Here is a 12,906-nt window from a genome sequence, read left to right as displayed (position 1 = left end):
GCGGAATGAGCTGCTTGTACTGTAGTTACAACATCAACATGCGTCACATGACAGTGGAACTCATTAAACATAGTGTACACCCCAGATAAGGAGTAGATTTCTTTCTGTTCGTAGAACTGATTTGTCCTCATGGCAACTACGAATTAAAAACTAATAGGCTGGACACAAAATCTGCTTGTCCTGAGTGCCCAGGATACTGATTTTTCCACTCCTGCTTTCACATATCATTTGATCTGATCTGATAAACTCTTTTCTTATTTTGTAGCAACATCATCACAGCAAGAGCCAGACACTGAGTCAAACACAGACGGCATTTCTAAGGTTTCTGGCCATCCCAACAACGGTCAGGACTCACCTCGAGAGACAGCAGGAGCTCCACCCACAGACAAGGACAGCGATGTGGACAAATTGAAGGACAATGTTACTGTCAGTATGTCCTAGCTCAAGACATACCAACTACTGCAGAACTGCACTTACAACTGCACATATGTACAAAACATAGTCAAGTTCCGTCACTACAACAAAATTTTTCATGTTGTTGTCTTGCCAGGATCTGCTTTTAACACTTTGGGAGGCTGATTTACTTATTTGTATCAATAACAGTTCCATGTTCCAGTCTCAGTTCTGTATAGCATTAAAGACACAACCAGACCTCTTTAGTGACTTACTTTGCTCTTTTTTTTACTTGATTCTTACTTGAAGTCCATAATATTTTTCTGATTGGCTTATTCATTTATCTCCATAATACCAACATTATTACAGTGAAGAGTCCACAAATGGGCCGCTGCAGGATTTTTACACAAAGCAGTAATCCTTTGGTGCTCAGTCCATGTTTGTGGGGATTTTGTACAATTATTCAAATCCTATTTAGCATTCTGTGCTTCACTCAGAACGAGAAGCTGTTTTCTCTGAAATCGTCTTATACAGAAGACAGAAAACCACATTTTTGTCACGTCATTTAAATGGCAAGCCTCTCACCAGCTAGAGTGGAGCTATGAAGATGTAAACACATTAATGATCTGAAAGTATCTGGGTAAATATGGTTTAGGTGTCATAAGTAAAACACCCTGTAGATATCACTGATATCTTAAAGACATAAAATGATGAAGTGATATTGTTCACTGTGTAATGGCTCATTCTGAAGTGGCAGTCATGTTATGTTACATTTTTATTGCAGGTTGTCTATTTCCTAATATATATATATACATATATATATATATATATAAGCTTTATATGGGGGATGGGTATAAAAATGTGAGATTTTGTTTTTATTTTTTAATAGTTCACAAATTTTAAAGATGAATATTTGTTTATATTCATATTTAATTCATCCAACTTTCTGTTTGGTAATATGAAACTCAGAAGATTACATTATATTTAATTTTCTCTATGCATCCATTACTAAAAACATTTGCAATTTTGAGGGACAAAAAAGTTTCACTAGATTATCTATTAGTATTAGTGTTCCCAAGTGGTGTTATTATTATTATTATTATTATTTTTTTTTTTTTTTTTTAAATCAAAATGTATTAAATATGGCATGGTATGATACAATCTTAGTGTATCACAAGATACCAAGCTGATTACTGTTAAAGAATCACATGCTTTATTTTTATTATTTAAACACCTTTGCCTTCACTCGCACTTTTAAATGTGCCCATTTTGGGTTCTTTTTTTTTTTTGTTATTATTATTTTTTTAACCTTTAATTACATCTGACCAAGCTATTTTGTTCTTATGTTCTTTTTTGCATTAAAATCAGATCAATAATAATATTTTCATCTCATTCATTGTTGTTAATACAGACTACAGAGACATTTAATTTCTGCTTTTCTAACCAATCTTTATGTACTGTTGAATCATTTTTGACTGATCATTCTGTAATATTTCTGAATTTTCTATTTTATTTTCTGTTGGGACAGTTACCTTTATGTTTATAATAGCCCTTTCCGATCAACAAAAATATAGCGGTCTAGCAAAGTTACCAAAGCTGAGGCTAGGTCATAATTTACATTTTGATGCATTACTACAAGTCATTACAGTACAGTAACACCGTTTCAGCAGCCTCCCTAATATTTACATTGACTGTTGACTGTTCAGTACATTCTTAGCTCTTAAAAAGAACTGCTGTATATATTACAATTTAAAAAATGTTTACATATAATACAGAAATAAAATTTGGTGGTCTTAATGTGTCTTTTTTTGGTTGCTGTCTGGTGCAAGATGATATGAACTCATATATGTTTTTTACTCATACATTGAACTCATGAACTCATACTGCTGTTATTTAACAAACAAAATACGTGTAATAGTTGATATGATGAAGTTTTTTAACAGGAGATGTTTAACATTTATTGATAGAAGGAGTCTCCAGCGTCAGCAAGTTCAGTGTCAGTAAGTTTTCCTCTATTGGAAAGTCTTCAGGACAGACGAGCTTTGCAGGTATGACAAGCTGATTTTTTAAAAAAAAACTTTATTAACTTAAAAAAAGAGAGGCTAATGACGGAAAGACTTCTTATAGCTGTTATAAAGTAAGTGATAATAGGAACTAACTTATCTCACTGACGTTCCACAACATTAAAAGTAACTACAAATAGTTAAACACATGAATGAATTAAATTTAATGAATTTTCATCATTGGCAAATTGCGATGGTATAAGAGGAATAAAAAACTTTAGGATGTGTGGTTATTGGAAAATAATCAACTGCAAAGTGATAACTGTAATTCTGTTTAGCCACCCTGTTGAATACATCTATCCAGCTTCTGTACTGTTTAACCTATACAGGGACATGGGGGGCCTGGAGCCTACCCCAGTGCACAAGGTGAGGGACACCCTGGTTGGTGTGTCGGCCATCACTGGGAACAAACGCACAGACTCTCACACACCCATTCACACACTACGAAGATGCCAATCAGCCTACAATCTATGTCTTTAGACTTGGGGAGGAAACTGGAGCACCCAGAGGAAACCCCCGAGGCATGGGGAGAACATGCAAACTCTGCGCACATGGGGCGGGAAATAAACCCACAACCCTGGAGGTGCGCGGCGAACGTGCTAACGTGCTAACGTGTATTATTTATTAGCTATAGCTGAGCAAACTATTAGGATATAACGGATATAACCTATTATAATGTCCAGCACATTTTTCAGAGATATAAATTCCTTTTTAACACTTCAAACAAGAATAACATAAGTGGTGAGTAATCTTTATTTGTATAGTACTTTTCTAAACATTAATTACAAAATGCTTCACAGTACTTAAGCCACAATGCTTTATATGTCTTACTAAAAATAAGACACATAAAACAATACAAGTATGCATAAAACAGCTATAATAAACAAAGCTATTACTAAGAGATTTTAAAAGCAAGAATATAAAAGCAGGTTTTAAAATGTTTCTTAAAAATCTGGGGACCCCCAGAGATCAGTGAAGCATAGCCAGGGGTCCGAGATTTTTAATTTAGTTACAGCAGTGGAAATGAGTTATGAAGATTATTATATTTATTATTGAGCTTTTATAGTTATTAGCCTGTTTGACTGGTCACTTGAGTTGAATGGGTTTAATTCAAACCTCAATAACTCAAAACCAAGTTGGCCTGTCAATAATGTTTTAAAATGCTACACTTTTTACTACAGGCCAAAATTCATGGACACCTGACCATCACACCAATATATGTGTTTTTTTGAGCATCCCATTCCAGATTTAATTCCTCTTTGCTACTATAATAACCTCCACTCATCTGGGAAGGCTTCCAGAAAGATTCTGGAGCATGGCTGTGGGGATTTGTGTTTATTCAGCCACAGTTCCAGTTCACCCCTAAAGTGTTCAGTGGGGTTGAGGTCAGGACTCTGTGCAGGCCACTCGAGTTATTCCACGACAACCTTGGCAATCAGTGTCTTCATGGAGCTCGCTTTGTGCACAGGGGAACAGGTTTGGGCCCCTCAGTTCCAGTGAAGTGAAATTGTAAGGCTACAGCATACAAAGACCTTCTATACAACTGTGTGTGTTCAACCTTGTGGCAACAGTTTGGGGAAGAACCACATATGGGTCTGATGGTCAGGTGTACACATACTTTTTGCCATATAGTGTATATATGTCTCTAAAATAAATGATTAAATAATGAAATGAAATAAATCTGTACTTTATTAGTGGTTTCATTGAATTTATTTTACAGATAAAGAGGTAGTTACAAAAGGTTTGAGAAGCCCTGATCTAAGAGACCTCACATGATTATAGCAAGCCTGCAATTCTGAAATATATTCAGAAGCTTCTATATGTAATGCTTGGTATGTGACTACCAGCAATTTGAATTTAATTTAATTCCTAAACTTCGCTGGTGAAGAGATTCGAGACATGTTATGTTTATTTCGTGCACTAGTGCTGTGATAATACCAGGAGGATCCTGCTCCAGAAGTAACCTGGAAGGGCACACGTTGATTTTGGAGAAGATCTTTCTGCGTCCTGCAAGACTACAAACCACGCCCATTACAAGGAACGCCCATTACAAGGAACGCCTACTAGCGAATCACACTACACAACTTTCCCACGCCCACTCGAAGATACGTCGTCAGTTTTCCTAACCCTTACCCTACCCGTGTTTGTTGTGGGCGTAACTTGTAATAGTGGGCGTGTCTTGGAAGAGGCGTGGTTTGTAATCCTGCAGGACGCAAACGGATGCACTTGGGTTGTGGCCAAGCAGAGACAACAGAGCATGTGCTAATGAAATGCACAAAGTATGCAAAAGAAAGGACAGAGCTAATTAAAGTAGTAAGAAATACGGGTGAAGAAACTATAAAGTCTGCTTAAAGAATCAGCAGGACAAAATATAGTGCAATATTAAGGTATCTTAAAAAAATAGGGGTAGATAAGAGAATTACATATATATTTTTTTAACTGCCTATTGATGCTGTTCAGTCGGTGGCGGTAATGCACCGGAAGCGGGTTTGTCACCCGCCATAAAACCGCAAATAAAGAAGAAGAAGAAGAAGCTGCTCCAGCTACGCTTGGGATTTTTCAGTACCTGCTCCTCACTCCAGGCCAGTAGGTGGCAGTGTTGCACCGAAAAGCGAATTTTCCAAACGCCATTTAAAAGTAAATAATTTTTTATAAGCTATTACAAATGATCGGCGAAGACTCAGAAAATCCAAGCGTCACATTCTTCCAACTTGTAAGATGATATTATTCACAGTTTTCCATTCAGAAGAGTATAAATATCAGCCTATCTGTCGTTAGCACCTTTTAAACAGCACCGAGCTGAGTTTGTTTCTGTTTGTTGTTGTATCAGTGTTCAGTAGCTACAAGGTGACATGGGAGATTGTCTGCTGAGAGCACTATTGACTGCTGCGATGTGTGATTATAAACCTGGTGTATTTAGTGTATTTGTGTTTAATGTGGGTTTACAAACTGTACCTTTGGCGCATTTGAGAAATGGGATGCACTTGAACACTGCACAAATGGACACTTCTGGACAAGGCCTAGTCCTGCATCTTGGACTGTATCCTTCCTCACCTGTAAGTCGCTTTGGATAACAACACCTGTCAAATAAACAAATAAATAAATAAACCGAATACATCTAGACATTGCTTTGGTGCACTACCAAAGCTCTAATGTGACTAGATAAATGGATCCAGAACTAAAAACCTGTCATCAAGAGAGTCCTTAAACCCCATTCTGCTTTATTATTCTTGCTCAAATGCAGTTAGTAGCTTGTGCACTACATCCCTGCTGGGAAAAACAATAGAAGCCCTCATAGAAATTGTAATGGTTTTAATGGTTATAATGGGATTGTATTGGTTTTAATGGAAACTGTACTGGTCCCTGTGGGTCTCTACTGGTAATTTATTGCTTTCTGTTGGTGGCATTAATAAGATAAGATACCATTAAGATACCATTAAAGACCAGTAATGGTTTTAAGGGTAAGCCGATGGTTTGTAATGGTATTTATAGTATGAGTTAGGATTTCTGTGATGGTTTCTATTGTTTTTTTTTTTTAGCAGGGACGGCTTAAAAAAGAAGCAAACAACCACACAACTTCCCCATACGCAGATTTAGGGCATTAAAGGTGCGGTAGTTGATTTTTTAAAAATTTCATACTTAGACAATTAACCTAGAAGATACATAGAACATGATTAAAAAAAAAAAAAAAAATTGTGTAATCCATGGCTTCAGTAGAAGTGTTTTAGGTGGGTAAGAAAACCCGTTTGAAAAACTGACTTCTGGGCTGGAAAGCTTGTTTGTTTGGATGATTGTCAGTAGACAATCTACGGACCACCTTCTTAACAACTTAACTGACTAATCTTACCTAATTCACCTTTAAATGGAACCGTTGTGTGTTTACACTCTGTGTATTTTGATCAATCTGAATGAATTAATTCTGATTACAGGTACACTGTGTAAAAAGTCTGTATGAAACCTCTGTTTACATGCACATTCTATGTAATCCGATCCAAAGTTATGCGCATGCGTGAACCAAGGTTTATGTTGGTCCCGTCAGCACGTCTCAGCAAAACCTCATCCTAGTGTGGTTATTAAACAGACAGCAAGGCGAAGAGTTTGTGACAGCAGAAAAGTTGTTCAGCATTGCATATTTGCTTGACAGCGTGGAACAAGGATGTCGATGAAAGTTGTTGAAAATAACATGAAATGCACACATCATCCATTGATATAATGCATTTATAATGCAAGGTTTACATGGGTATTATTCTTTTACTTAATGGGTTTGTAATATAATAATATATATAATGATTTATTTTTTAAGTTCCAGTTGATCTGTTGGTGCGTTCAAGTCATGTCGGAAAGATTGTATACCACAAAAGGTTGTAAATAGGAGTGGGAAACTTGGGATTTTCTTTGAGCTCTGAGTTTCTGAGTTGGGGACGTGTCAGTAAGAAAACATGGTGGAATCAATGGATGCAACTTCTGTAGTTGACAGTAAATTTGTTGAAATTCAATGGGTATTTAGCAGTGACATGTCTTTGTCAGGCTTTTTTTTAATTGTAAATAAACAAGCTAATTTTCTGCACAAAATATGATGACTTTGTACAATTGTGATATAATATGTAACGATAAAGTTTACAGCAGCTTCATAAATTGATTAAAAACATAAAAACAGCAAAACACACTTGATGTGTATTCTTTGTTCTTCATTTTCTAGAAATAGAGTTAAAAAAGCTTGCTGTATTTTTTGTAGTTAATTAAGAGAAGCTACACCGCCATCTTGCTCCGGCGAAAGTGACTTGAATGCTCCTGACGTCATAGTTACGACTTCCCAACTGTTAAACACGAACTTCCAGGGAGCACTTGAACGCACTGTATAACGTTTTTGCTTTTATTTTGACACCATATAACACATATTACTCAGTTAGCTAGCTTGCTGACAATAATGGAATTTTGGTCAAATATAAACTATTTTCATGGTGTAAAAACTGTAGAACATGTATAGAATGGTTGCTGATATAGTACATCAATGAATATGACCAAAATGGCAAGCTCTAACAATTAGCTGCATTCAGAAAAATGAACAAAATCTGTCATTCAGTACAAAAACAGTCCTCTCATCTGCCATGTTGAAAGTTTAGGACTCCTCCCCATCTCGGAAACTCTGGTATCAAAAGTTTCCCAGTCGTAATTACGACTTGAGGGGTTATTCATGTGCAGCTCTCTAGTGGGAAACTCGTATTTACGGTAATTCCGGTAGCACGTGAAGGCAGCATTAGTCGGATTATTAGGCTGCATGTAACTGCAGCGGTTCCGGTCGTTAGCGCTGGAGGTGTAATTCCTGTAATTCCTCCCCAGACCTGCGAGGGCGCTGTAACCTGCAGCGTCACTGACGGCGCGTGCTTTCCGAGCGCAGGCATGCGCGCGCTACACATATCGCCAGCGAGAAGAGAAAATGGAGGAAGTCCTATTGGGTTGACCGCGTTGCAGATATACTATATTCTTAAGTGAGTATGCATCACTGAACGCTTCCAGTTATAGCTAAATGCATGAAAAAAATTATATATATATATTTTTTTTTACAACAGCAGGTCTAATCGGCTAACATCAAACTGGTGTAACTAATCCCCTGCGCGAACCTAGTCACCGATAATGGCGTCACGGTCGAAGGCCACCATATTACCGATATGACGCTGTGCAGAAGGAGCAGTTATTATGCGTAAAATAATGCACAGTCTACGTTTATGGCCAGTTAGCTCGCTCTGCACATTGCATGCTAATACATGGAGGTGATGGCGAGCGCGAGGTCTTGGTGGTGTGTCGCTATGGTGATTAGCTAGCTAAGCTAACTGAAGCTAAAACTAGCATGGCGTTTGACCGTGTGCCTCGCGCCCACTTTTTTTTAAAAAAAGCTTAGCTAACACGACACGTTTGAGTAAATATTTTATATCTGAGGTGAGATACTATACATTGTAGTAGTTTTGCGAGTCAATATTGTTTTTTGTAAATTCATGTATATTATCGAATGTTTGTTTAACCACTTTAGCGAAACTAGAGGGTGGTGCGCATGCGCGTTGAGTCGTTAGCGCGTCCCATAACAATAGACAAACAGCGCGTTGACGTTAATGATAATAGCGTCATTGAGTTATCACAACGATTTGAGTATTTATTTTTTTTATTTGTCTGTAGTTCATATGGAACTGTTATTACAATACATCGAGTTGTAGTCTCTCGAGAAGATGAGCAGTGTGTTTAGTTCGCTAGCATAGCTGTGCGTTTAGCTGGTGAACGGGTTTATGCTGCGTTCACGCGCTCCGACGATTGTACCAAGTCGTATTTAGTCCATCATTAGCCTGATCTGTTTTTTTTCTTATTATTTTCTTCTGCTGAGAAAAACAACAGCTGCTGTATGTGGTTTAGTGATTACTGAAACTAAGTTGTAACATTATTCATTAAAAACACATTATCTGCCATCGACTGTCATAATTCTTCTTTGGATGAAAGTGCAAAAGATAGCAAGAAACTGGTTTAAAACTCGTTTCTGATGTTCCTATTTGATATTACGACTCGAAGAGACGGTCACGTGTAACGTTTAGGTCGGCAACTCGGATGTAAAAGATTTCCAGCAGCACATGAACTGGTGTACACCTAGCTAATGATTGAAAATAGTTATAGAATAAGCCTATACGTTACTCTAAGTGACTCTCAAGTAACTCATGTGCATTCAGTCATAGGGCTTACCATCAGGAAGACCTTGTTTTCTTCTTTGGACAGAATTCATTTTCATATTCTGCCTAAAATACCTTTCTGTTTCAGTTATCTCTGAGCAAGATCACACATTTCCTCTAATTCCTCTGTTGTATTTTGAAGTTGTTAGTTTTCTGGTGGTTTAATAAGGAATAAAACATGACTGGGGTGTGCTGTCAGGAAAATAATCAACAACCCCCAGACTTCATTATTTTCCTATAAAAGCAATGCACGTGTCTAGATTCCTCTTATTCAACAGCAATTTGCCAACAAATACAATTTTTCTGTATATTAAAGAATGACGTCTTAATTCTTAATTAGTTTATGTTGACATTAATGTTGTGGAACGTCCACAGGATACGTTAGTTCTTGTTACGAGTTACGGTGTAACAGCTATAAACTGACCATTGACATTTGTTCTTTTTTTTCTTAATGCTAAAAATGTGAAACAAACAACCTGTAACATAATTTGTTTCCAGCAGTGGACAAGCCTCTGTCGGTACCTTCTTTTCAGTCTGTTTTGTTTTTATTAAAAGTGTTTTCAGATAAAGTTTCTCTTTTTGTAAAAGCTCAAAGTCCTCTGTCCGGAAAGATTTCCCCATGGCAGAAGAGCTCGTCATACAAGTCCCTCAGAGTTAGCAGTTACCGTACAGCTGTTACTGTCAGAGCTGCTGTTATAGAAAATTAATCAACACCTGACCAATAAGATTCATGAACTGAGCAGCTCTGTGGTGTGACTTTGAATGATATGTATTCCACTGAGGTGATGACGTTATTAATTAAGATAATTCATAGTGATTATCCTATGGGGTCTTTGAAATAAGTGTGGATTATGTCTATTTTTTTAATGGATCTTAAATGATTGACTATTAGGTTGTAACACACTTGATGATTGTACAGTTGCAGATATCGGCATTCCTTTGTTATTTCTGTGTTTATAACATGACCTGCTGTTCTATTCAGACAGCTGTAGATGTGGCAAAGCAAAGCCACAATAGTCTTTTTCGCTAAGATCATTCATCCAGCCTGACAGTTTTGGTTTAGAAATAAACAAACAAATGTAATTGTCATGAATGTTAGTTTTATACATGAACTGTTTTCTGGCTATCTGGATAGAAACCTTTAAAATATTTACGCCTATCAGATTGTGGATGTATGTCATTTACCATCACACTGTATGCAGTGAGATCACTGTGGCATGAGTTTTGCACTGAAGAATGTATCAGATTGCAGTGGATTTAAATTGATTGTGGGCAATAGATATTAATGCCAAGCAGTAAAATGAAGTTTTGATCTCTGGTGTCTGTTGTATTTTGAGTTGCACTTGATCTATGAAAGGAAAAGATTGATTCCAGGTTGTTGATACAAATCCAAATGATACTGGTTTAGGTCAGGGGTGATCAGTCCAGCTCCTTGTTACACAGTGTTTTGAACCAGATTTAACACACCTGATCAGGTGAAGAAACATGTAGGAGCATCTGAACAACAGATCGTGATGGATTAGAGTTAGATCCAAGTTCCACTAGTCATCAGCTCTACAGAAATTATTCCAAACTGCTAAAAATGATTAAACGACTTTACAAATGACTTTTTCACACTTTGCTCAAACAGTATGTTGGAATATAATTAACTAGATCATCTTTGCTGTCCGATTTTTTTTTTAATTATTATTACTTCTTTTATTTTTATTTTTTATTTTTTTGTAGCTCTCAAGAAGTGTGGTTGAGTTTTATCGTATTTTTTCCTCGTAGATTTCTCGTTGTGATGTGAACGACTCAGGAACTGCTTGTAATTAAACACTATTCCCAGTTCAGCAGAGCCTGAAACAGGTACAGTACTCCATTCCTGTTTAGGGGTTTCCCAGCTGGTAATGTAACAAGACTGTGGGTTAAAAGCCTTTGTGTTTAATATAATATGCCTTATTTTAATGCACTTTTTATTCAAGCATCTATCTATACATATCCCCAAAATATCACAGTGGAAAATATGTGGAATAAATACAACAGATTTCAGTGTGGACCCTTAACTTCTGCTCTCCAGCTGAAGAAAGAATTGACCTTCATTGTGTGAAAGCAGTTGGTAATAATTCATAGGCTTTTTGACTTTTTAAAACAGCGTTAAATGTGACTGTTTTTCTTTGTAGCGTAACATGGAAACATAGACATTTAAAAAGGAATGTCTCTGATCAGTGTCAGTTTTCATTCAATCATTTGTTTAAAAAAAAAAAACTTGGTATATAAAATAACATGCTTTTTTTAAAATTTTTGCACATTTGTGTAAACCCTTGAGGTGTAAAAGATTGTGTGATCTCTGTAGTGCTGGGCGATTTTGAGGATTAACTCGATTTATTCGAAATAATCTGAGCGTGAACGTTCTAATAGAGATTGTGTGTCTGTGTGTATACACGCATATATAAAATTTTAAATAAAACATTCATAAATGCTGTTTAAAAGTTTAAACCAAAGTACAAAGGAAAAACAGCCCTCTTAACCTGATAAACACCTCCTGTGCTAATCCCAAACACTGCACTCTTAGATTTAAAAAAAAAAAAACAAAACAAAAAAAAAAAACTGCAAGACAAAGAGGCGGCACTTTGCCGAGAACTGAGCTCGTAGCAGAGAAAGGTTCAAATATCATTTCAGAGATATGGAGTTGGTACAGGTTTGAAAAATCAGATGAACATGTTTATGTGAAATATAATGCTGCATGACATCTTAAGCGGTGATTCACCAGTCAGAATTACGTCATTTTCGACTTCGGCACGTTCGACAGACGAATTTGGGAAATTGACGCCCCATGTTGTTATTATTATTTTTTTTTTCTAGCATCAAGCTAGGCACCTAACTCAGATGAGTGATGTTTATTTTCTTTCTCAAACAGCAAACTGTATAGTCAGTGTTGATTAATCTAAAGCTAATACTTGCATATACAGTATAACTCATTTAAAGGCAAGAAGTTTTACTTTCCTTTGATGCAGTGTGCAGCCATGTTGATTTGATGTCACTCTGTAAATGGGGAAAGAACTCAGATTTGAGAAGAATACCCCAAGTTGACTTCTCAATTGCTGTGGCATTTCATGTCATGAAAGACACAGTCCCCATTTACTCTGCTGAGAGAGAACGGTTCACTAAGTTGTGCAAAAATGCTAACAGCGCTATCAGTAGCAAATAGTGCAAACAATGTTTTTTTTTTATTTTTATTTATTTTTTTTTATTTAACATCTTTTTATATATTCTTTATTTAAAAGAAACCTTGTTTGCACTATTTGCTAAAGATGGTGCCGTTACTATTTTTGCACATCTACATTTTCCTTATTAATAAAATAAATTTTTTATTGAAAAATTAAGCAGTTTCTTTATACTCGCATTATGTAAAAAGAAAAAAATTGAAATTGTAATCGATTTCATAAAGCTGAAAACAGTGTTTTTTTTTTTTTTTTTTTTGCTTCGCCCAGCCCTGGATCACTGCAAGAGATTGAACTAATTAAATGATTAACTAATTAACGGAGTTTTTGCACAACAAGAATTTCTGCACTTTTATATGACAGCAAGAAATGATGCACATCTTATGTGCCTCATGTTTTTAAGAAGTATAAAAATAATTAGCTAACATGCGTCAGTTTTCCAAGGAAGGTTGCATTTCAGTCTCATTATCATAGACACTTGGGATGTAGGCCGCATACACTGGATACATTGCGTAATGTTGAGATGACAGGCACATT

At 36.3% G+C, this 12,906-nt stretch overlaps 2 protein-coding genes and 1 long non-coding RNA gene across 19 annotated transcripts in view; 2 read left to right on the top strand and 1 right to left on the bottom strand.

Moving 5' to 3' along the window:
• The window catches only part of zmynd8 (zinc finger, MYND-type containing 8), a 21,176-nt gene extending 18,986 nt beyond the window's left edge, over positions 1-2,190 (top strand). For all 3 annotated transcript variants that reach the window (XM_026935480.3, XM_026935478.3, XM_026935479.3), the window contains exon 20: positions 266-2,190. In XM_026935480.3, the coding sequence (XP_026791281.3) occupies positions 266-441 (176 nt within the window). In that variant the 3' untranslated portion in view covers positions 442-2,190. The remainder of the gene's footprint in view (positions 1-265) is intronic.
• The window catches only part of LOC128317125 (uncharacterized), a 16,894-nt gene extending 7,129 nt beyond the window's left edge, over positions 1-9,765 (bottom strand). The window contains exons 1-2 of the long non-coding RNA XR_008300628.1: positions 9,643-9,765; positions 5,412-5,536 (exon numbers count right to left, since the gene is read on the bottom strand). This is a non-coding gene — a long non-coding RNA (uncharacterized LOC128317125). The remainder of the gene's footprint in view (positions 1-5,411; positions 5,537-9,642) is intronic.
• Positions 4,715-12,906, top strand: part of dido1 (death inducer-obliterator 1) — a 24,822-nt gene continuing 16,630 nt past the window's right edge. For 7 of the 15 annotated variants that reach the window (XM_053227300.1, XM_026935580.3, XM_053227299.1 and 4 more), the window contains exons 1-2: positions 7,797-7,945; positions 10,937-11,014. The gene's annotated coding sequence lies outside the window, so the exon portion shown is untranslated. The other 8 variants (XM_053227294.1, XM_026935582.3, XM_053227301.1 and 5 more) reach the window with 6 other exon arrangements.

The sequence above is a fragment of the Pangasianodon hypophthalmus genome, chromosome 20, assembly GCF_027358585.1.
Source record: "Pangasianodon hypophthalmus isolate fPanHyp1 chromosome 20, fPanHyp1.pri, whole genome shotgun sequence".
In the NCBI taxonomy this organism is placed as follows: Eukaryota; Metazoa; Chordata; class Actinopteri; order Siluriformes; family Pangasiidae; genus Pangasianodon; species Pangasianodon hypophthalmus.
This window is presented reverse-complemented; position numbering and strand designations above follow the sequence as displayed.